The sequence below is a fragment of the Rana temporaria genome, chromosome 3 (assembly GCF_905171775.1).
Source record: "Rana temporaria chromosome 3, aRanTem1.1, whole genome shotgun sequence".
NCBI lineage: Eukaryota > Metazoa > Chordata > Amphibia > Anura > Ranidae > Rana > Rana temporaria.
Window position 1 is genome coordinate 285,195,187 of NC_053491.1, and position 24,120 is coordinate 285,219,306.

The following is a 24,120-nucleotide window of genomic DNA, read 5'->3' on the forward strand; positions in this document are numbered from 1 at the left end:
AAAAACAAAAAAAAAAACAACCTCAGCTTCACAGCCGAGGCGGCGCCGTTTTTTTTTAAGGCAAAGGCTGGGCGTGACGCCATAACATCGCGCCTGGCCCCTGACGATCATGGAGACTCCGGCGACCATCTGGTCCATCAGAAATCTCTATCGTCAACATCTGGGGGCCAGCGGATACGTTCTCCGACTCAACGATCGCATCAGTGAGTCGGTAGAAGCAAAGGAGGGCGGTGGGAGCGTCCCCTCTCGCCTCCCGTAAGAATGATCAAGTGGTGGAACAGCCACCATTGTTCTTATGGTGTCGGGAATCGCCGGCTTAAAGTGCTAATATCTCTTTACTACCCGTCAGTCCACTCCCCCCACAGTTAGAAACACCTCCCTAGGAAACACTTAAACCCTTGATCACCCCCTAGTGTTAACCCCATCCCTGCCAGTGTAATTTATACAGTAATCAGTGCATTTTTTTAGCACTGATCGTTGTATAAATGTTACTGGTCTCAAAAAAGTGTCAAAAATGACGATCTGTCTGCAGCAATGTTGCAGTTCCACTAAAAATCGCTGATTACTAATAAAAAATAAATTGAATGATACAAATGCCTTATAGTGTGATCCTCTATTTTGTAGATGCTATAACTTTTGCGCAAACCAATCAATATACGCTTATTTAAAAAAAAAAATACCAAAAATATGTAGAAGAATACATATTGGCCTAAACTGATGAAGACTTTTTTTTTTTTTATTATTATTATAGCAAAAAGTAAGACATTTTGTTTGGGTACAGAGTCGCATAACCGCGCAATTGTCAGGTAAAGCGACGCAGTGCTGTATCGCAAAAAATTACCTGGTCGTTAAGGGGGTAAAACTTACATGGCTGAAGTGATTAATGTACTATGGGTATTCCCAAAAAATAAACTGATAGTCTGCTGCAGTGCAGGTTTTGGAAAGCACAGTGTAAGGTAATGCAATCCCCAAATCACCAATAGGTTTTCCACTCATTTCATTGTAGGCTGATGCTTGCATGTAAAACTACCCACATTTTGTTTACCTCTTTAATACTTCAAGTATCAAGATCTCTGAACTTAAGTTCAGAGCTCAACCCACAAGCTCTATGCATGGTTTTATTTTTTGTATTGAGTAATGAAGCATGTGCTTGGGTTCACATTGATTACATTAGGATACAGAGACAAGACCTCCACTAGTCTCACCCTTGGAAAAATAAGATTCCATTAGTATTGGGTAGTCTAACCCTTTCATCTGATTTTTCAATAAAAAAAATGTAGATTATACAATTACAAGAATGACGACCGTTTAAAACATAAATTAAAAGTTTAATGTTATTCTAAGTTAAATAAATGTTGAACATGTAATAACGATCACATGTAATGTGAGAAAGGATTACAATACAAAAATGCATTAGAAACATTTTCTGACGTAATAAAATAAATACATAACTATGATTAACACATATCCCTGAGTTTCTGATTAACACAGTTAAGATAAAAAAAAAGATACAGAAAAGGTAAAACCTAAATTCTGTAAACCAAGCATACAATTTGAAGTGGATTTTGTAGTATGAAGATCAAAAGGTATTGAAAGGAGCACCATTGCTCACAAAGGCCATTATAACAATTACCATAGTGTAAAGAACAACTATGGATACTAACTTTTAGTGACTGTACATCTGTTTTCAAAAGATACAAGTAGTCATACTATGAACTGTTGATTATAGATTATCAGCCCTGTAATACTCACACTATGTTATTAAATAAAGACCTACATGCTAAACTTTATTCAATCTCCTGATTTCAGGATTATGAAAATGCCTGCTGCACATCACAGTTACACCAAAAATGTAAACACTTTACATCAGAAAGGGTTTGTGAAATGTATTGTTTTTTAAATATCAGTATTCACCAGAGAAATTCTTGAAGCCAACAAGTACCTTTTCTAAAAGCTGATCCCACCTTACAAGGATGGGATAATACACTTGGTTCTAATATACCTAAGGAGCTTTAGAATAAATATCTCCTTTGCAAATTTACCATCTTTGCCCTCTCATCAAGAAGACTCATCCATATATGCAAAGGATATTTTCCTTTCAGAGTCTGTAAAGAATCACTAATTAATTTAACCTGCCAGCAGGTTAACAAATGAAATATCAATTTGGACTTAACTGACCCTTAGTTACAGGTTTCGACAGTCTGCAAACAAAGTTGTTGAGACTAGTGAGGATAAAATATCTATAGAACTCCACAGCATCCATAAATATACTAGTTGAATATCTAAACTCTCACTTGAATGAGAGTACACTACACTTTTTTTCTGTTACTTGTGTGCTTTACATAACTTTCTAAAAATTTAAAAATGTTAATAAAACATATCACTAAACTCAATGTGGAAGCACCATCTGTTATTAAAACTAAAGTGGTGGCAAAGGTTTTAAAGCACACCACCACAATCAATAGCATTCTGACATTGATCTGTAAAGAGAATGCTCGATGCCGGAATTGGACTTTACTTAAAGAAGAATGTTTTCTATAAAGAATGTAAGGAGGCTACCTCTGTTAAATTCCTTTGGCAATCTCCATCTTTCAAAGTACAATGCTGATGGCCATTACAATTTGAGTTGATTAGTTAAATAGAAAGAACAGAAAGTTGGAAAGAAGATCACTACAGAAACTTCGCAGATTCGGAACATAGCATATGTTAAAAGTTTTGCAGGACTAGATAGAAAAAGTGTAATAGAAGGATTAAAATGTAAGTAAAAATGTTGCTTCAGTGTCTTTCCATTGTTGTTCACATGTCAAAAGCCTAGGCATTGGTCACATGATCTCCGGTGAAGGGGAAGATTGGAGGTTAGTCTATTTCTACTTTTAACCAGAGTTCATTTGATCATATTCTCTAGAAAAGATAAACATTTCAACTCTCCTATCACTTTAACTATCATTTCCAAAAAGACCGCTGACATTTTAAGAAAATAATGAAGAGAATGGCCTAAATTGCCACCGTAAATGAAAAATATTAAATCTTAGATTTAGAAAGCTGTAATCGTACAACTGGGCAGTTGGCTATTACAAATTGTTAGAAAACATGAAGGAGCTAGAATAACATGAGATATACAGTACATTCTATGATAACATGAGATATGTTTACCTGACAACATGATGCTAAGAAACTACATAACACAATAAATAAGAAATATCACAGTTCCTCCAATCTCTGTCTTTCTCGATGAAGAAAATATGCTGAGTGGTAAACTCAGAATTCCAATTAATTACCTTTCTTACATCCATCAATGTTGATTAACAAAGGGCAGTCAATTTAACTTGCATGTAAAGACACAGTGATCAAGGTGACTATAATGCATACAACTTCTAAATTAATATTCAGATGCAGACGTTGAGAGGTCAGGCATTAGACAGATTTGCTGATCTGCTTTGGAAGTTTTAACTTAGATCTGAAGTTGTATTCACAAACTGTAAATGGTTACTCTGCATTCAGAAATTGAGCATTGTACGAGAACTACTCAGTTCTTATTTTCAATAGCCAGTAAATAGGAGAGCAAGGCAGACAAGGAATATTACAAAAAATAAAAAATAAAAGTCCTTTTGAACATTTAGTTTCAATTAGCTAAACTTTTTTAAAGCATATCAAAAGAAGAATTGTGCAAAGCTACAGTTCATTTTCTTAAGAGAGCAGCTAGAACCTGAGAAGCAAATCCTGTCCCTTGCCAGCATGCTGTGTAGAAGCAGTGGTCCCTCTGCTCTGCTGAATTTTTAGGTATTCTGACAGCCATGGGTACCCTGCTGTCAGAATACAATAGCCAGCATTGCATATTCTAGAGATAATAAAATGATTTTTCTTGCACAGCTCATGGGGCTAAACACAATATATTCAAGACAATTAACAGTAAAAGCTTTAGGCTGGCCATACATCGACCAGTGGGTGAAATGTAAAAAACTTAATGAACCAATTTCCCTATCCACACATTCAATGTTGATGGGGGACATCACTCCCGCTGATCGTTTTAAATAAGCCAGGATGCTGTTTGTTATACAAGTCAATTGATAGACTGACTTGTGTACAACCAGCTAGACTTTACAGTCCCTGCTGAACTGGCCAAAATATGCATTGCCACCTTTACATTTTCTAAACAAACTTAGCTCTGATATTGCTACCTAACTGGTATCTAAATGTTTTTGTCATACAACTTTTCTTTTGCTAATCAACAGCATTTTTGTATATTAAAAATAATACATTTTACAAAACCGTAAACGTGGAACCAAGAACTATACAAATGTATTGGATTTTATAGATATAATTAGCCATTGAAAAGTGAAAATAAATATACCCTACATCTGGCGATTGTTTCTGTTGGCTCAGAGTGATACAATTATTTCATAATAAAAGACGCACTAAAAGGTTATTTGGCATGTGTTGCTTGCAGAGAAAAAAAATGGAATAGTTCCCACTATTGGCACTTTGTGTCTTTTGGTTTGGAACAAATGGGAACAACAGAAGAATAGAAAGTGCTGCTTCCTTTAACAATCTTCTTTAGGAATCTTTTAATTAGTCTTTGATAAATATCAATAAATAGAATCTGACTGGTTAATATTGCTTATGCGCTCCAGTATGATTCAAGATTAGTTCCAATTGATAAATGTATCTAAAAACTTTTCCAGACCAGTTTAATTAATAATAGAATCATAGCTATTGTAAACTCTGGAACACAGTAATACATGCAAAGTTTTGTTTGTACAAAAGGTAAAAACAAATAAAATAAAACACTAATACATGACTAACAGAAATGGAATTCAAGTTATAAATGAATGTACAATTATTTGTGCAAAGTAGGCATTCTTTACCAACTACCCTGCTGGCTAGGTAAGATTAATAGTTTTGGTTCTAGGAAAGCTGTAGTCTAAACTAGGCTTTAAATTAGACACTAAACTACTCTGGGAAAGTGTATGTAAACGGTGGTTCTATTGCAGAGATATCACTTTCAAAAGCTTTTTCTGAGCTGGTGTCCATTTGTATCAGGTCCTAGTTATCATATTAAGAATTACAAATGTCTGGAGGTGCTTACATAATTCCACAATCTTTGGTTTTTCTGAAAGGAAAATCTCCAACCATTTAAGGTAGTGTCATAGTGTACTGCCCTGCAATCCTTAATTTATACTGGTCCATCACTGTGATGAGCAACCTCATGGGCCAATAGGACTGTGCAGGAGGCAAGAAGGGTCAGACAAGTTTCGGCACTGTCTGGGAGAGCTGGAGATTTGACTGTCAAAATGGCTGGTATTCAGGGAGGGCCTTGGACGCTACTACAGGTACAGTATATAGTACCTGCACATTGTACTTGCAAAAGTTTTGAACCCAAGCACCCTGTGTTCCACCTTTGTTCTCCATACAGTATTATAGAATGTGTTTATTGTATTATAGTATATGTTTATTGCACTACCTTTTGAGACACCCATTAAAGCACTACCAGCCTCAAAACTGGCACAAATTGTACTGGAACAGCGAAAGTGCCTGCAAATGCATTATGTAAATCAAGAACTACAAAGGAAAGAACTAACTAAGCTGAAATATGATCACAGCTAACCTTTTGAACCATGTAGCATTACTACTAATTGCACAATGCCAGCAGCTTATAATGTTAACATATGTATGTAGATAAAAAAAAAGTTCACAGATTGATGGATTTAGGTTTTCCTTCATTTGATTAAAAAAGTTTATGTTGCAGCAGTCACTTCTTTGTATCCAATTTGTCTCTAAATAACTTCACAGTTGAAGTGACAAAGGCAGCATTTACCTCTGTTATCTTTCCCAATATGGGTTAACCAGCAGCCGAGTATTATGTACAAGCACATTGGAAATTGTGCGACTTTCCAATAAAGTCCAGTGTCAAATAGTCACTGTGCTAACCGATCTGCGATGATTAGATCTAGTAAAATCGTCTGTGTCCCTCAAAAGATCTGCCACACCTTTACATGGGGTAGCAGCACTGGGCAAAGGCTTTGGCCGATGTGACCTTGGAGTGTCCTTCCCTCTATGAGAATTGTGCAGGCTGTCCTCATGTCTGGGTGAGCATACATTGTGAAGCGCTCTTTCTGGAGTTGCTGGTAAACTGCTATTCAGGGTTATATTGCTAGCATTGGATGGCATTGCAACATTTCGGCTTCTCTCCCTCCACTCCTGTATTTTTAGTTCTCTTGCTTCTTTACTTAATTTATCAAGCTTGTGAGCTTCTGTAGTTGGAGCCACTTTACAAGTACCTCGCAGGGCTGTGATAAAATACCTGTTTTGGAGATACAATGGTTGCAGTATAGTTAATGTAAAGAAAAAATGTTTCAGTTAAAATTACTAAAAACCTGTGTCAGCTGCCTTTTATCGGCTTCAAATGGGTTTTGCATTGCCATTAAGATCAATGCAAAACCCACTTGAAGAAGGTCAAATACAGGTCAGGAGGAAATCAACTTCAGATCAAATATGCCTGTAAATTAATTCAGAATGATCGTTCAGAATTCTTTGACAGGTGCATTTGACTGGAAGTTGCTGAAGCGTCTCTAAATGATGTCAAACTAATAATCACTAGACATGTGCATGCATTTTCGTCCGAATTTCAGCTATTTTCGTTATTGTTTTAACAAACGCACAGAAAATGAAAACCGAAGGATCCGACATAAACAAATGCTTTATTTTCATTTTCGTTGCGGTCGAATGTGCCTAACCTTAACTCTATTAGTCCAATATTATTCTACATAAAGAGAAAAGATTCGACATTGAGAGAAAAGATTCGACATAGAGAGACATGAAGATTCGACGAAGTAGCTAAAAACATACAATCGCAGCAAGCTGACATTTATGGTGAAATGCTCTGCCCATAGGCTATAGAAGAATTGTAATGTTGGTTGACTTGTAATAATAAATATAATTATTATTAGTTATAGAACATCAGAATTCTTCTATAGCTTGTAGGCGGAACATTTGACCGGAAATGTACGATTGCGGCATCGTACAGTTTCATTGCTCCGTCAAATCTTTTTTTAAAGATTCTGTCGAATCTCCTTTTTTTTTTTTAAGATTCCGTCAAATCTTCTTTTTTTTTAAGATTCCGTTGAATCTTCTTAGAACATTCGACAGACACCATAAGCCTCCAATGACAGATTAGACCTTAATTAATTTGGATTTTCAGACGAATGCATTTTTTTTATGAAAAACAAAATAAATAAAAACTAATTTCGGGAGTAACTAATACATATTTTTTTTCGGACAAAAACGAAATTCCGAAACAAAATATTTCAGTGTGCACATGTCTAATAATCACATAACCCCAAAGCTCGTTAACACAAGCCCTTAGGCTAGACACAGGTAGGTGGGTCTTTTACTGTAAATTAATGGCATTGAACATTTTGCCATCCTTCAATGTTGCTTATAGGCAATTTTTTTGCTACAACCTTCGACTAAATAACAGGCATTTGAAGTAAAAAACAAAAAAAATCACCCCACAAAATGTGCATTTATAAAATATGCCATGATAAATGTAAATAACTCAAACTATGCTAGTGCTTCAAATGATAGATACCCATACATCTACAGTATATAATCAATTACAATAATACATAATGAGATGTACCACATGCATGAAAAAAATTAACAAATTGTGTATCACATTAGTATAAAAACAAATTACATTTCCATAATTCACATAATATCCTAATGCAACATGTGAAGCTATAAATATACACTGGTGTCAAACAATTGTGACCTCCACCTTCCCCAGTGAGCACACGCCCACCTTCTTATATAGACCTTTGTATCAAAAGGTCATGCAGAGCATGTCCCCTTGAGCCTGGGTTCACACTATTGTGAGAACCAGCTCGATTCCAGTGCCAGTTCCCACATCGTATCTCTCTCATGGGCAGTTCACACTGTGCCCTGTGAACCGTTGCGGGTGTCAATACAAAGTTAACACCCATGCGATCCAATTCCAATGCAGGGAGAAAAAGGTTCCTACACCTTTTTCGTATAAATCCAATGTGAGTTCAGCCATACAACTGTATGGCTGAATTTGCATTACACAGACATTGCATGTGATCAGCACAGCAATGTGGTGCAAATCACATGCAATGTATGTGTTTGCAATAGTGTGAATCCAGGCTTAAAGCCAGGACAGAGCTAACAATTGGAATGATGGGATGAGGGATAAACCATATATAAACATACAGGACAAAGTGTATTGTTTATACAGTCACTGAAAATAGTCACCAGCATGCTTGTCAAAGTGGGGATCGTTTCTTATACTGTATATTGCAGCAGAAAAGCACATTTTTTTAGAGTATTTATTTTACTTCATAAATGTTAATCTCTTGAACCACCAGTGTTTTTTTTAATTATTGCGGGATGGCAGGAAGTTCATAACTAAGTGGTGTGTGTGATCTATATTCATAAATTATTTATATACCAGAGCCACCTCAACTATCCCATTCAAGTCCACTATTTGGTCTTACACTTTATTAACAGTAAAACCTTGGATTGCGAGTAGCGTGGTTTACGAGCGTTTCGCAATACAAGCTGTTTTCTTTTTAAAATGCTGACTCAATCTGCAAGCAGGATTCAAGCCTCTGGGGTGTGCAGTACCACCTGTGGCCAGCGGTGGGGGGGGGGGCGCCAAACAGACTTGGAGACCGCTCAGAGGCGTTTGGAGACGCTCAGAGACACTCGGTTTCCAAGTGTCTCCAAGCGTCTCCGAGTGGTCTCTGACTGTCTCGGGCACCGACCACCTCTGGCCACATGCAGTACTGCATACACTAGCAGTTACACTGGAACAAATTATCTGCGTTTCCATTGATTTCTATGGGGAAACTTGCTTTGCTATACGAGTGCTTTGGATTACAAGCATGCTTTTGGAACTCGTAATCCAAGGTAATATTGTATATATTTTTGCTGCTCATGGTTACAATTCTGTTTTATATAGTAGTGTAAAACACTTTAATTTATTTAACAGGTGTTATACGCACCCTCACTGGTGTGATTTACATTACTGAAGCTTATTAAAATGAAAATAAAATGAAAATAATGGGGGCATTACTAATCCTTATTGCATATATTTGCCAACAATACAGCTACTGCTCAGAAATGCTCCTTGGCATGACAGGTACACTTGTGTTATTAATGCATTGTACATTATGCATGCACTACATACTTGTAGCATCGCAAATGAAAGCCAATGGTGAACTGGAAATAATATACAAATTCTTACTTTGGTAAGAGAGCAATGACTGGTGTAATAATGCAGAGTAGGTAGAAATGGGCTCCAGACATTTGTGTTTCCACGACCCAGTACGGACTTGGCACCTCACATGAAACACAAATGGCACTATAGGCCAATGAAACAACAAAATAGAGAACAACACTTCCAATAATTGTGATCCAGTGCACATTGGTCTGTAATATAAAAAAAAAGTCATCAGAACAAGTTTCAATTAAATTAAAGAATAATTCAAGGCAGCAAGTAAAATAATCAGTGTTATCCAATATAAGCAACAGCTGTGTTAAAGTCAAAACGGTTCTTTACATTTTTGTTTACCAAAGTGCTTTGTAACCCCATGCAGACTAAGAACTCATTGTGCCATGGAAGACAGTGGTACTTCTATTGAAACACGTGCTGAATGTTTGTACATTCAAACTTCCAGGGCTGTTTTGAATTTTACTAGTGGCTGTGAGAAAATTTAGTAGTGGTTTTTCCTTTTTTACATTGAGTATTCTTTGCGTGAAGGACAGTAAGGACAGTCTTCCAGCATCAGATGCTTTTTAGAATCATTACACAAAGGAGAAAAGGACAGAAGGAAGTAAGCGCACTGGTGCACTACAGCAATTTCTGTATGGAAACCCAAACTACTCAGCAGGTATGCTTCCTCAAATTATCTCAATGTTTAATTTTCAATTTTGACTGGAGTGTATACCCTAAAACAATTGCAGGGAAATACAGAGAAATACAAAGAAAAGTGAGTATTTTAAAGGCTAAGTTCACCTTTGGAACAGGTTACATGTTAGATCCATATTTATGGTGTAACATGTTCTAGCCCTCCTCACCCTGAGTACCCCATCTACTCCCTTTGACAGTGGATTAGGATCCCTCTCCCAGCAGCTGCTATCACATTTAATATCAGAACATCTGTGTGGGGCTCCTCTCGCACAGCCATGACATTCATTCACAGCCATCTGTGAATAAATATACTAAAAGTTCCATTTGATATTGCGCATGGTTTGTAGTTCTTTGCATGCCATTATCCTTTCTTCTTCTTGGAATGTCTAATAACTGTCAGTGCTGGACTAGCTCTTCTGCCCCTTCCTTCACCTCCCTACATTATGTTTTACATAGCTGTCAGGGGAAAGGGGAGTTGTCATCAGAACACAAAAAGAGTTTAAATTATCCAATGGATTTATGTTCTGGTGACAAATATCTTATCACTTTTGAGAGATTTCCTTTCATATCGTCTTGCATTTCCAGGACACAAAGTCAAATAACCTGATAGTGGTTTTAACCCCCACCTAACTTTATGCTAAACTTAAAAAAGAAAAGTGTTCACTCTTTATAAACTAACTTTCTTTCATTTCAATATCTCTTACAGAAAGTAAATTTCCTCGTTACAATGCAATGTTAAATGCCAAAAACTACTACTTTTTGTGATCACATATTTTTTAACCTCCCTAGCGGTATGATTATTTCAGATTTTGGGTGATGAAAGCGGTACCATTATTTGCAAGGAAATTTGGCGTTTTATACTGTAGGCCTGTAATTTTTAGGAATAACTCACTTAAATCTGACCAAACAAGAGTCTAGTAGGAAGAGTCTAGTAGGCATACTGGGTATGAATTTTTTTAAAAACAAAATCATAAATTATAATATAGGAAATAATTATAAATAATTATAACAAATAATAATATAATTATAATAAAAATTATTCAATAATGTAATCAACTCAAAATCACAGAAATTTGCTCAGTTGCAGAATTGTCGCTGTCATAAAAAAAAATGTTATGACGAATTTCCCCACAAATCGCTATCGCACAATTCTGCAAGTGATTATAATTTATTATCGCTGTTTTCTAGCTGCTCTAAAACCATTTTTGATATAAAGGGACACTTTTGGTTGCTATGGGCAATCTACAGTTTGCAGGCAGAAAGAACAGTTTTTATTATATAAAAGAACATGCAGGACACTGGGCAGACCACTAGGGACAAGGGGGGTGTGTATTTTATACATCTATAAATCTATAAGATTACAGTATACTGTATGTAAGGTGTTTGTTTACCTTTTTGAATTTGGTGCAGTTCTCCGCCCCCGTGCGTCGTAACATCGCAGGGAACGGAGATCGGCGGCACACAGAGGCACTGTGTGAATCGAGCGAGCACCCGCTCGCTCACACAGCGCGGTGGCATCGCTGGATCCAGGGACAAGGTAAGTAAACCATGCCTGTGGATTCAGCGAGGCGAGCCCGAGTCTGACTCTGGGTTACCGATCGCAGCAAAAAAATGTAACCCAGAGTCAGACTCGGGAACACCGCCAGGGGGGGTTAAATGAAATAGGAGTAAGGTCGTTCCTACTGTTCTAATGAAGTTTGTGGTACCATGACATCTCTCATTTAGCATGAACATATTTATATCTGGCAGAAAAGAAAACTTACAATCTACAATTGTTACAATTGAAGGGTGAAAAACTTACCCAATTTTTAATTTCAATGGCAAGATGTAAAAGAATTGTAAGAAGGGCTATGGTGTTGACAGGCATGCCAAATGAAAGAATGTCTATATCAGATTTGTAAAATGCCTGAAAAAAGATGATGAAAACATTTTTTATTTAGGAATTAGTCAGGGTAAAAATGAAACCTTGGCTGCTCTAAAATAAATACATTAAAAAAACAGTAGTGGAGCACAAAATACAAATTTCTCACAAGATACTCATATATAGAAAAAAAAAATACTAAATATTTTGGAGCAAAAGAGGATCTGAGAACCCTGGCATTGCTATAAACAATAAAGATATGGCAAGAGAGGCAAAGGTTATTCTCACTCTTAAGTACTGATAGCACAGAGATAAACTGGTATTATTTTTGCTTTCTGACTTGCTTGTATGTCATCCTTGATAAAAAAAACTGCAGTTTCCATTAAAGCATGAAGATTTTCTGAAGGTTGGAAAAAAACTGCTGATTTTCTGACCTCTATTTAAAGGAGTTCTCTAGGAGAAAGGAAAACAGCTGCCAAACAGTTCCATGTGTCAGCAGTACTGATCACTAATGTGTTTACTGTAATGAAAGTGGCCAGAAAATGAGCAGATAATGCATTGCATGCATGGCATCCCTGTGAATTTTTAATCTGTTCCAATGGACCTAACGGACACCAAGTTTGTTTTACCAAGGTCAGATGGCAAACCTGGCATCTTCCAGGAGGATTGTTGATTTAAAATCATTTTTGACTGCTGTGAGCTAAATTATTATTATACACAATTTATATAGCACCAACAATTTGCACAGCACTTTTCAAAATAAAGGGAGACAGTCCTGCTTTGAAGTTATAATGAAAATGATGTACATCTTGCTGAGTCAGACAACTGTACACCAAGCTTAGCAAACCTGCTTCATATACAGAAATGTGGGCTGCTGTATAAAGCTGAATTTTATTCCAGCCTACAGATGTTAGGCTGTGATATAACCAACCCAGCCAAGCTTTCAGATTAATGCAAATAGTTTTATGAATAATGCAAATAGTTTTAATAATAGACGTAATTGTGCTAAAAACATTGGTTATGCAGCGTTCAATGACTTACATTTTTCGAATAAAAAAAACTCTTATGTCATTTTCAGGGCAGCCATTTTTATTAATGTGACCTCACTGCAAGTTGACCACATTTTTTGTCTGATTGAAGACAATAGAGTCTAGGTATTGCTTACATGTGGCTTGTCAATTTGTGTTGACTGCATTTTAATGATAGGCCCATTTTAACTGGTTTAGTGAGTTCGGTATTTGTTAATTTTGAATCAATAGACCATACAATATGCTAGCTGTACTACCATAGTACTAGTAGTGGTTTTAACTCTTGATACATGCCACTATTTCAAATATGTACTTTATTTTATCATTCAAAAGTAGATTGGAAGCTGATTGGGAACTTTTGGAATCTGTAATTTCTGACATTGCAGGTAAGTAGTAAAAATTCAGAATGAACCAGCTGCAAACTGCTATACGCCCTTTCTAGGAAACTTTACACAAAAAAAATTTTTAGTTCACATACTCATACACTGCAATTAACGTTTAAGCTGGCCAACTGTAGCAAAGTAATTCCTCTCTGGCCAGTTCCTACTCTGTTCTGGAAATGCACATACATTTTTACTAGATTTTATGTATTTTATAATTACACTATGTAATATTTATTTAATTGAGCTGCCATCTTACAACAGCTGCTTTATATATTTAAATTTTATTTGGAAGTGCAGGAGATCACTTTATTTAGAAGTTCCCAGGTTTGCTGATAATTATTTGATAATTTCTGTAACCTTAAGACGCTTTCAGTGATCAATGGCCTGTAAATATTAAATTATCAAATCCAATCCAAAATATATTATGTATTTACTAAAACACTGAAATATGTTAACTGGGTTTAAGACTTACCAAATAAGGGACAAAGAAGCAAACAATACTCTGGTAGAAGGCGTCTAATATAGCAATCCAAAATGTCGACATCTTGTATGACTGTAATACAAACAAATATTTATTATTACAGATGTAAAATTTTATCAGGAAAAATGGTTCTCCACTAAAGAGTTTACTGATTGTTTTGTGCATTTCAAGGCAGCATTTTAAGTACCATCTTAAGCCCCTGACTAAAGCTGGCCCTATTTGGATCATAATTTAGCTGGTTTAACAGAATCTGGCCACATTTTTGATCCAAATATGTTTCAGATCGAAAACTTCTCGAATGGGGCTGTTGAAAAATGTTCATTCAATCTGCACCTGCAGCCAGTGTAGTCCCACTGTAAGAATACAATAGGAAGGATTTCTCAATTCACCTTGCTTGTGTGGATAGGGGAATCTGTTCATTTTTTCTTTTCAATCAGCTGATGATCTGTGGCTCCAATTTTTGTTTCCAAAATCTATAGTTTCTACTATTTAACACTTTGTAGGGTATAAATATAACCACATACACTTTTATGTGATAAAGTCTCTCTGTATCTATGGGTTCAAGGCATTGTCACTGAGCACACATGGGAAAACAAAAGTGAATTCTAAAAAACAGCTCAATAATACCTCTGAACGTTGACCACTTTTATAAAGTTCGGGCAAGCTCATAAGGGTCTCTGCAGAAACATCTTTGTCCATTACTCCAAAGACAAGCGGGGGTACAGAAGTGAAGAAGAGGTTGAAAAAGATCAACTGCCAGTAATCAATCATGGTAGCACCTGAGAAGCCACAGAAAAACTGGAACCAGAACAGTAGGTTGACATAAGCCTGGAAAGAAAAACACAAACACATTAATTTATTTACATTTAAAGTAAACCTTTCATTAAGAAAAGTATGAAAACTGCTATTTATTACTACCTTCTGAAATCTCCATTGCCTGGCTGTTACACTGACCCACTTTGTCACTTTTGTAGTCCTACAGGCAAAACCAGTTTGCAGATTTGAAAGGTCAGAAAATAAGTCTATATCTGCATTCTTGTTCTGGGTTAGTGACTCAAAATGCTAAATTAAAGACATTCAGCATGCCAACAAGCAACTAGCATTTGAGAGAATTAACTGGCTGCAGTATAACATGCAGTTTTTTCTCTTCTCATTAGATGTCAGTCTCTAACCACAGAGATGTTTATAGCACTGATACATAACAAGTACAGCGCCATTGAAAGGGGAAAGCTGTAGGTCAACTGAAGCATGAAATAAGGGAAGTAAAAGTGGTGGTTGCATATCTTATGCTGTCCCTGGTTGCATTTGTTAAACTGTGTTCCTGAGCTCATGAATGTGCACACTTGCACACATGAAAAGAATGTAATATACTAACAGAAATACTGCAGCTGTCATTACTGATCTCCTTGAAAGCTGGCTGGTCATTTCTGGTCTTAGTGGTTTCAATCACTTTGCAGGAACTAACGTTAACTTTGTTAAAACTTAACTCCAGGAAGGATCTTTTTTACATACTTACATTGGTCCAGCTTGGCACAATCCAAGTATGCACTTCCCATATCTGATGGGCTGCTTGGAAAGTGAACAATCACTTTAGTAGTCATCATGACTACAGTGATAGTTGCGTTCCCTGTTGTACTGTGCAAGCAGCTTCCCCCCTGCACATTGACTACAACCTAATGTTTCTACCGGTCATACAAAGACACTCATGGTACCAACACAACACCATGATGGAATTTCTGGCATTCTTTAACCTTCTTTTTCAATATTAAGAGGATACAGTGAAAATTATGTCATAATTTTGTTGTGATTCATAACCAAATCTTATGTCCTACAAAATGTTCCAAAATGCAGCAAAAAAACAAGAAAGGGGAAAACAGCATTTGAAATGCTCATGCACACCATGCACGTTTTTCCCATATACAGCTGGCCTGAGCTTCAAACCCGCTGTACACTACCCATATTCAAAAAAGATGTGTTGACCATAGTATAATACATTTTAAATCTTAATCTAAAAACTTGTTTTTTTATGTTGACCCTGTTCTCCTTCAGGGTTTAGATACAAGCCCCAATATTATGCAATTAAAAATAAAACGGAAGAACTTAATTTTTGAACACAAGTCATTCACAAGTTACTGGATTAAATAACTATATGAATTATAGGATTCATTATATTTTTCAATTGTATTAGTCGCAGACAGACACAAATATATTAAACTTTAAATCAATCTTTAAATTAAACGTTAATCTCTTTTTATTTAAAATTTCTTCTCATTACAGTGACATTGCATTACATTGCATTTTAAAACTTTAAGCAAAAAACCCCTGTTAAATCAATGAAAAAAAAAAAAAAAAGGATGCCAAGACAGACATAAGCTAATATCATTTCATGTTCCATCTTCATACATTTTCCTATATTAACAATGTTTGTGAGAGTTGACTGTAAGCATCATAAATAATGTGTTATGTATGCAAATTGTTAGCACTAACTTAATTTGATGGATGCTATAAACAATTAGTAGCTATATTATGAGATTACTCATACTGTAGAGATGAAGAATAAGGAAATTCATCTTGTTGTCTCAGACAGGTGTACATCATTATGAAGGAATTTCTTACAGGTGTCTCTCATAAAGCTTCTCTCCAATTCAAATATTTCAGAGCTGTCAATCTTCAGATGCCGTTTTGTTTACAGGCAAACAAGGCTCCACAGGCCGAAAGCTGGGCCATTTCTCTATTGAATCTGTGACCCCCTACATTTGCAAGCCAACTGGATGGTTTTCCAAAGATGTGCAATAGATATTCTAATGAACTTGAAATTGGGGTTGATTTACTAAAACTGTAGAGTGCAAAATCTGGTGCAACTGCACATGGCAGCCAATCAGTTTCTAACTTCAGTTTCAAGCAATTAAGCTTTCACAATAAAACCTGGAAGTTGATTGGTTTCTATGAGCTGCACCAGATTTTGCACTCTTCAATTTTAGTAAATCAACCCTGTTGCTCCTTTCTTAGGAAGTGGCCAGGGGCCAGTGATATATTGGCAGTGTTTCTTTTGAGCTGCTAAAGAAGGCGTATGTGATTCAAGATACACTGACTATAGAGTGATGCATTGCCAGCGACAGGATGGCTTGTATGACATGCTCCTTATAGTAAATTTCTCTCAATAGGTCTCGTTGCTCCTGTTTTGCATTGCTTTTCTGTCTGGCAGAATTCATAACTGAGGAAAAGCACCATTGAGTTGGGAAAATCTACAGAAGCATAAAGTTATGTAAATATAAATAACTTTACACACATGGGTTTAGATACACATCCACCTACAAGTAAATTAGAGTTTCATAGCGATGTGTGTTTTATTAATTACTGCTGGTTTAAACAAGATTTACACACGTTTCTACCCCTGTCACCCGTACTGCAGGCAATAATACAACATTAGAACAGATTAATGGAGAGATGGAGAGATATGGGGAGGTTTTGGAGTGTATCACATACAAAAAGAAGGAATGAGCTCTGGGACATCAATATATGAACTAGATTTATATCTTAATATGTGCACTGAAAATGCATTACAGGCTAGGTAGAACAGCTATTTGAAAACAAACCTGTACCATTTCCATTTAAAGGGGTTGTAAAGGTTATTTTTTTATTTTCTAAATAGGTTTCTTTTAGCTAGTGCATTGTTGGTTCACTTACCTTTTCCTTTGATTTCCTTTCTAAATGTTTTTTTTCTTTGTCTGAATTTCTCACTTCCTGTTCCTCCTCAGTAAGCTTGCCCCCATCATCCGAGCCGTTCTAGCTGGGGGTTAGTCAGCTTGCTCGCCCCCTCCCTTGGGACTACATCCCATGAAATTTGATTCTTGTGCAGGCCGAAAAAAGGGTCCTGTGCAAGTTTGTTCCGAATGCAATGCAATATCAACCATGGCTGAAATCGCATTGCACAGACATCACATGTGATTTGCACTGCAGTGTGGTGCGAATTACATGTGATCTTGCAGATAGCGTTGGTGTGAACTTGCACAGGTGTGCATTAAAGTGACCATGTTGCTTAGCCACACATAAACTAAGAACAAATTAAATTGTTTGTTGTGAAGCCATTTAACTTTTTTATTAAAATATTTTATATACAGCAGAGCAAAAATTACATAGTAGTCAATTACAGCCAATTACATGGCAAGTTCCATCAGATACTGTATTTAAAAATGAATACCTGGTTGGCTGCTAAGAGCTACTTATGTAACCACAAGCTGAATCTATTCAGCACTCATTTTTTTTCCTTCTTTCAGTGACACTAAAACACATCAAATACAACTGCAGCATTTCCGAGTGTCCTATCGTATGTTTTTCTCTTCTCCTTTTTAAAGTGCATTAAAAAAGACACGTATTGTTAATTGGTATGTCAAATCATTGTATTCTGATCAAATATTTAATTTACCGTTTCTGCCATTTAGATTGTAACAGCTAATATACCATTTCAGAGCATTTGCTATAAATCATAATGAGACAAAATGTAAAATATAATCTAGGATTTAAAAATTGTTGTGCAACGCAGCATAATGGATGTCCATTGTTAATTTTAGGGTGGTTTAATGATTGCATTAGGAATCTGTGTCATAAGAGATCAAAACGTTTATAAAATTGTGTATAGTTTTCTATGCGTCCCCTGCGATAATTACTGAAAATGTGCCGCAGCAATGGGAAGAACATCTTGTACTCAACAATTCAAATCAGTTGAATTGGGGGCCTTTAAAACTGCAATTAATCAAAAACATGTCGATGCAATGTGATTAAACATGTGTTTTAGTGCAAAATAAGCCCTCATTTCAAGTATTTGACTGGTCAATGTCAAACAACCTAGGTGTATGGTCAGTTAATATTTGATTCCATGCCTTTTTGCCATTAAAGTAAAGACAACAGACAAAAAAAAACATACCACATTTTTGTAGAAGAAATAGATAACCATTTTTGCCAACCGAGTGTAGCACCAATGACCATGGACAAGTAATAGTTTCTTGAGATGCATGAATCGAGATATTGCATAATCGCTGGACATCACAGCCTGAAATCAAGAGAAAAGTAATTAAATATGTATTTTAAATAACAGAATTTAAAGTGGATTTCAAGCTATAGGTAACAAATCTATGCAGAATACTTTAAAATAGGACCCTATGATCTCATACAAAAACATTGAAGCATCTTGTTTATTTTTTGAATCATAATAATAATGTGAATAAAAACAGTAATACTATAATTTTATTGTGTAGTGTCTTGACAGCATCCCCCAGGTGTTAACCCTTTGAAAGCTATACAGTCCTATATGTAGCAAAATAGGGTAACAATAGGTTATTGTTAGATAGGTTTCTACTGAACTTTCCCATCCGCTCTAGGGCTGGTTGGAAAAAGGAGGTCTGGGAGGTCTGGGATGATATTATTCGGTCCTCGCCCCAGGTGTCTCTTTCTCCATCACACAGACTGACACAGATCTTTATTCTCTATAGAGTCTATAGAACTCCCCAATTTCTGTATGCAATTGGATTGAAATCTGAGCCAGCCTGTGCTAGATGTGGTAATACAGGTATGCTAATACATCTTTTGTGGCGGTGTCTGAAACTTCAAAGATACTGGGTGGAGGTGATTGGTACCCTAAATCGGCTATTGGATACTAATATTCTGGTTGAACCACTTATATGTCTATTGGGATACTGCGATACGTCTATTTATACCTCCTCTATTGGTAACACTATAAGACGCGTCCTTTATGTTGCCTGTAGACAGATTGCTCTTAAGTGGACCTCTCCCTACCCGCCGACCGTATCTGAGTGGATTTTAGATCTCAATAGGATTATTCCTTTTGAAAAACATACATACTCCCTAGGGAATTCCATGAGTAAGTTTGATACTACCTGGTCAAGATGGCTTTAATTCATGACCTAGATATCATGTAAACTAATAGGTACTATAAACGTTGTAATATTGGATGCTGTTTATTTTCTGTCCCTTTTTCTCTTTTTTTCCTTCCATATATACTCCAAGAGCAGGGTGAGGGTTGGGAGATAGGGGTGGGGTGGCTTGGGGTCCCTTTTTTGTCCATTTTCTTGGGTTATGTTTTGTTTAATGTGATTTTGTTTGTATAATGTGTCCGTATTGTCTTAATGTTGTTTGCATATATAAAAAAAAAAGTATCCGATTTAAAACAGAAAGCCATAAAGTCACATAGAAACTATCAAGACTGAAGGCGATGTGCAATATGTTTTCATGATGAGTAAGGTGTCTTTAGTACAAAGTAATTGGGAACAAAGGCAGTTGAGATGCTGCACTGCCAATTTATGAAAAGCAGCATACTATAGTGCAGTTTTTTTTTCTATGATGGATAAACTACTCTCCTTTTTGCCACATTTTAAAAGCAATTAACTGTTAGGAGGAAAGGCTAGTCTTGCTAAATTAATAAAGATAAGATTGAGCTTACAGTGAGAACTGTCTGATCCTTAACTCTGTAATATTGTGTTAGACACTGGTCAAGCAGTATTTTTACTTGTATCTGCTGCTTGGCCGTCTCTTAATGGACATCTCACCCATTCACAAAAGAGAATACGAACAACCTGATGTATTTGTGACCTGACCTTATATTGTTTGAAGATCCCAGAATATAGCTATATGTTTTTTATGCTTATGCTATATGAATCAACGTAGAAGATAAATCAATGACATGGACTCCACATATATAAAAATATGTAAGTCTTTTTATTGGAAGGACACTTGTTGTAATAGTTCTGTTGTTTTTGTACCTTGATGTACTTACCGGGGTTGATTTACTAAAAAGGAAAATAGGCGGTCCCTTTGTTAAGGGAAGCTGCACTGTGCAAGCACATTTTTCCCAGAGCTTAGGGAATCAGGTGCACTTTCACCTTTGCAAAAAAAAATCCCAATCACATGCAAGGAAAAAAAACAACTATATTTTAAGATCTAAGATTCATTAAGCTCTGGGGATAATTCCCTTGCAAAGTGAAAATCCCCTTGTAAAGTGAACAGTCCTTAGTAAATCAACCAAACTGTCTCTATTGAAACATACATTTATAAAAAAAAAAATAAAGCTTAAAAAATAAATAAAACAACAACAAACAGGCGATGAATACAGCACAAATGTCTGTATTCTCAAGCATTTAGAATCTTTATCATTTAACTACTAAGATTTCAAGGGAAATAAAATGGAGAACCCCTTTTGGTAAAAAATAATTAAGGCATTTAATTCCTATTAAATTAGTATATACATATGCAGTTAATGGTCAATAAGGGAGCAATGGCGGTTCATTGAAACTGTTTCTGTTAATCTAGTTTCTGGCTAAACAATACCGCTGTACATCTTGTATGCACTAATACATCAAGAAAGATACAACAGGTAGAATAAATGATTAAGACCACATCAAGATTTTAATATATACCTGCATGCCTTCTTGACCAGAAATTCCGATACCAACATCTGCAGCCTGAATCATACTGACATCATTGGCACCATCACCTTGGAGAAATGAAAATAATAGTAGTGATAGATTCTGTTGCATAATTACCTATTTCTTGTATTAATACTTGCCATTCTTTTGGTTGCATTTGTTCAGTAATTTGCTGAGAACAATGAAAACCCACATTGTGGACTGTGATTTCCTAACTAAAGCCATTTATTACACCGTGTTTTAAAACAATCAGATGGGTCATGAAAATATAACGGCTTTATGCTTTCACTTTTTTATTCTTAATACTTACAATAATGGAAATATATCACTGTACTCAGGCGCATAAAATGTTCATTTTTAGAAAACAATGATTATCAATAAAACATGTACATTTTAGTATCCTGATGTTATATTGATTTCCTTGTTTTCATGATTATTTTGTCTAGTCTTAGAAGAGAATAATGAAAACTCTACTCCTCCAATAGTGCCATAAGGCCAAGGTTCACTTTGTTTCCTAGCTATGAATAATTCCTCTGTACTTGCATACCACTGTTGTGCAACTTGGGTCATAGGTCAGATATGAAAGACTTTGTTGTACAGATGCTCAAAATAATAAAAAGTTGCTTATAATACAAACAGGAATGCAGTCAATGAGCACATATGACTCATCATTGCTACAAGTCTTAAGCCTCATACACACGTACGGGTTTCCCGGCGGACTTTTTACGCTGGCAAACCCGAGGGGAAAGCCGAGAACCTGCTTGGTTAGTCTTTCCCCCTAAACAACCCGACAGGAAAATTGCCATGACAGCTTTGGTCGGGAATCCCGGCCATGTGTATGCTCCCCCGCAAGCTTTCCCCATAGGAAAATTGCCTGGTTAAAAAACGCCAGGAATTCCGGTGGGAAAAAAAGGAAACATGTTCTCATTTTTCCCGCCGTGATTCCCGGTGGTTGTTCTGTCGGGAAAACTGCCATGGAGCATACACACAGACAGTTTTCCTGGCCAAAAGCTGTCATGGCAGTTTTCCTGATGGGAAAACTGGTCGTGTGTAGGAGGCTTAATATGTGGAAAAAGTTCATAGCTATAGTGAGTAGAATAATTTCTCTTGCATATAGAATAAAGGAAAAGTTGGATGGTCTTTAGACCCTATAATGAGGACAGGAGGCCCATGCACCTAGCTTATTGGTCTGCAGTGTTCATTTCGAAATATATACAAACTCTTTTACAATCATACACTGCCTCTTCAAATAGCAGAGAGATAGAAATATGTTCAGAATTTAGATGTTTGTCAGGTTCTACATGAAAGACCAGCTGGCTTCCCTATTTCATCTAAGCGCAATCACTGTTTCGCAAGGGGCAACATAGTTATATTTCATGTTGTGTAGTGGAGACTGCAATTTAATGGATTATGTTTGTTTAGAATTATCTTGAGACAAACTCTATGTAACTAAATGACCAATGCTGTTCTCCTCCTACTGGTAGGCATAGGACCTGTTTGCATATGGTTGGGTCAGTTTCCGGTGGTTTGGTGTTAGCAGCATGCCTATACCACCTCCAGCTTAATATTAGAATATATCTAAATTAAAGTGGAAGTCCAGGCTAAAACTAAAATTCATGCATCTATAGCCACCAATATTCTAACACTAACCTCTCTAGCCCTGAAAAGAAAAACACAGTATACATAACTTTTCTGAAGCCGTTCTGACCCGATCCCCTAGCGGAAGAAGCTCTGCAGAGGACACGGCTGACAACGGCTGTGAAATTAGTGGGAAGTGATATCACCCATAGAGTTACTATGGGGCTTTTGTTGACGCACATATCCTCTGCACCCGCCTACACAGTGAAGCTGTGGCTGACAGCTCAGGGTGGGGTCAGAGCTTCCGTCGCTGGAGCTTGGGTCCGAGTGGCTTCCAAAAAAGGTATGTATACTGATTATTTATTTTCAGGGATAGAGAGGTTAGTGTTAGAATGTTGGTGGCTATAGATACAGGGATTTTCGTTCTAGCATGGCCTTCCTCTTTAAGCTTAAGTGTGCATAGGACTGGGCTCCACCCAATACATATCAAAGCACTGACAATGAGACTGATTTACTAAATAGTTTCATAATATTCACACAATGTTATTGACTTATTCCATCTGCACATAATGGGATAATTAAGGTGAATCTTCACACATTGTATTGTAAGAGCATTCTTATTTTTTTGTTGTAATTCAGCCTAACTGCCAAAATAAATATGTTTCCTTTGGTCTTTGCTTGCAATATTAATGTACGCTTCTGTGTAATTCTGCCCTTTTGTCTGTGCCTTTCTACTCTTAAAAGTGCCTACTCTTAAAAGTGTTTTCCATAATTTTTAGCTGTACTATGATTTGACAATTTGGTACTTTGCTTCAGTTATCTGCTTGCACCTTGGCTATCACCAATGGAGCAACCTTGAGGGCCTGGCCCTAAGATTGTTAAGCCACTAAACATTTTTGTAGGAAAGAACCCATGTTAAATAGATTGTGCACTTCAAGGAATCCTGTACTATCCACTGCTAACTCAGGCTAACCAATGACAGAATTTCTATCAGTCTACTTCAAGAAAAAATGTTAAAGACTTACCTATGGAAAGTGTCATGACATTTAACTTGTCCCGAACTAGTTTGACAACCATACTTTTTTGTAGAGGCGTAGCACGACAGCACAAAACAGATCGACAGTGCTTTGTCAGCTCCAAAAATTTTGCCTCTAAGCCACCATGAAAGATCACACTTAATGTCCTTCCGTCAATCACCAGCCCAACTTCAGGCCTTGCCATTTCTGTTTCAGGAGCAGTTTGGGACCTCTGCCTTTTAAAAAGACTCCTCTTCTTCTTTTCAGGGGAAATATTTTTGATCTCCTCCAAGGTACAGTCTATAATTGACTCACAGGTTTCCTACAATGCAAAAAAACAAATTAGCTCTTTAGTGGATCTAAACTTGAAAACTTCCAAGGGTATAGGGAATATCTAGGAAAT

At 36.5% G+C, this 24,120-nt stretch overlaps 1 protein-coding gene across 1 annotated transcript in view; it reads right to left on the bottom strand.

Annotated features, from left to right (window-relative positions):
• Positions 1-1,307: 1,307 nt before the first annotated feature.
• Positions 1,308-24,120, bottom strand: part of ATP10B (ATPase phospholipid transporting 10B (putative)) — a 154,776-nt gene continuing 131,963 nt past the window's right edge. The window contains exons 14-21 of the mRNA XM_040344724.1: positions 23,727-24,039; positions 21,115-21,191; positions 18,609-18,734; positions 14,312-14,512; positions 13,676-13,756; positions 11,733-11,837; positions 9,266-9,450; positions 1,308-6,301 (exon numbers count right to left, since the gene is read on the bottom strand). Of these exons, the coding sequence (XP_040200658.1) occupies positions 5,908-6,301; positions 9,266-9,450; positions 11,733-11,837; positions 13,676-13,756; positions 14,312-14,512; positions 18,609-18,734; positions 21,115-21,191; positions 23,727-24,039 (1,482 nt within the window). The 3' untranslated portion in view covers positions 1,308-5,907. The remainder of the gene's footprint in view (positions 6,302-9,265; positions 9,451-11,732; positions 11,838-13,675; positions 13,757-14,311; positions 14,513-18,608; positions 18,735-21,114; positions 21,192-23,726; positions 24,040-24,120) is intronic.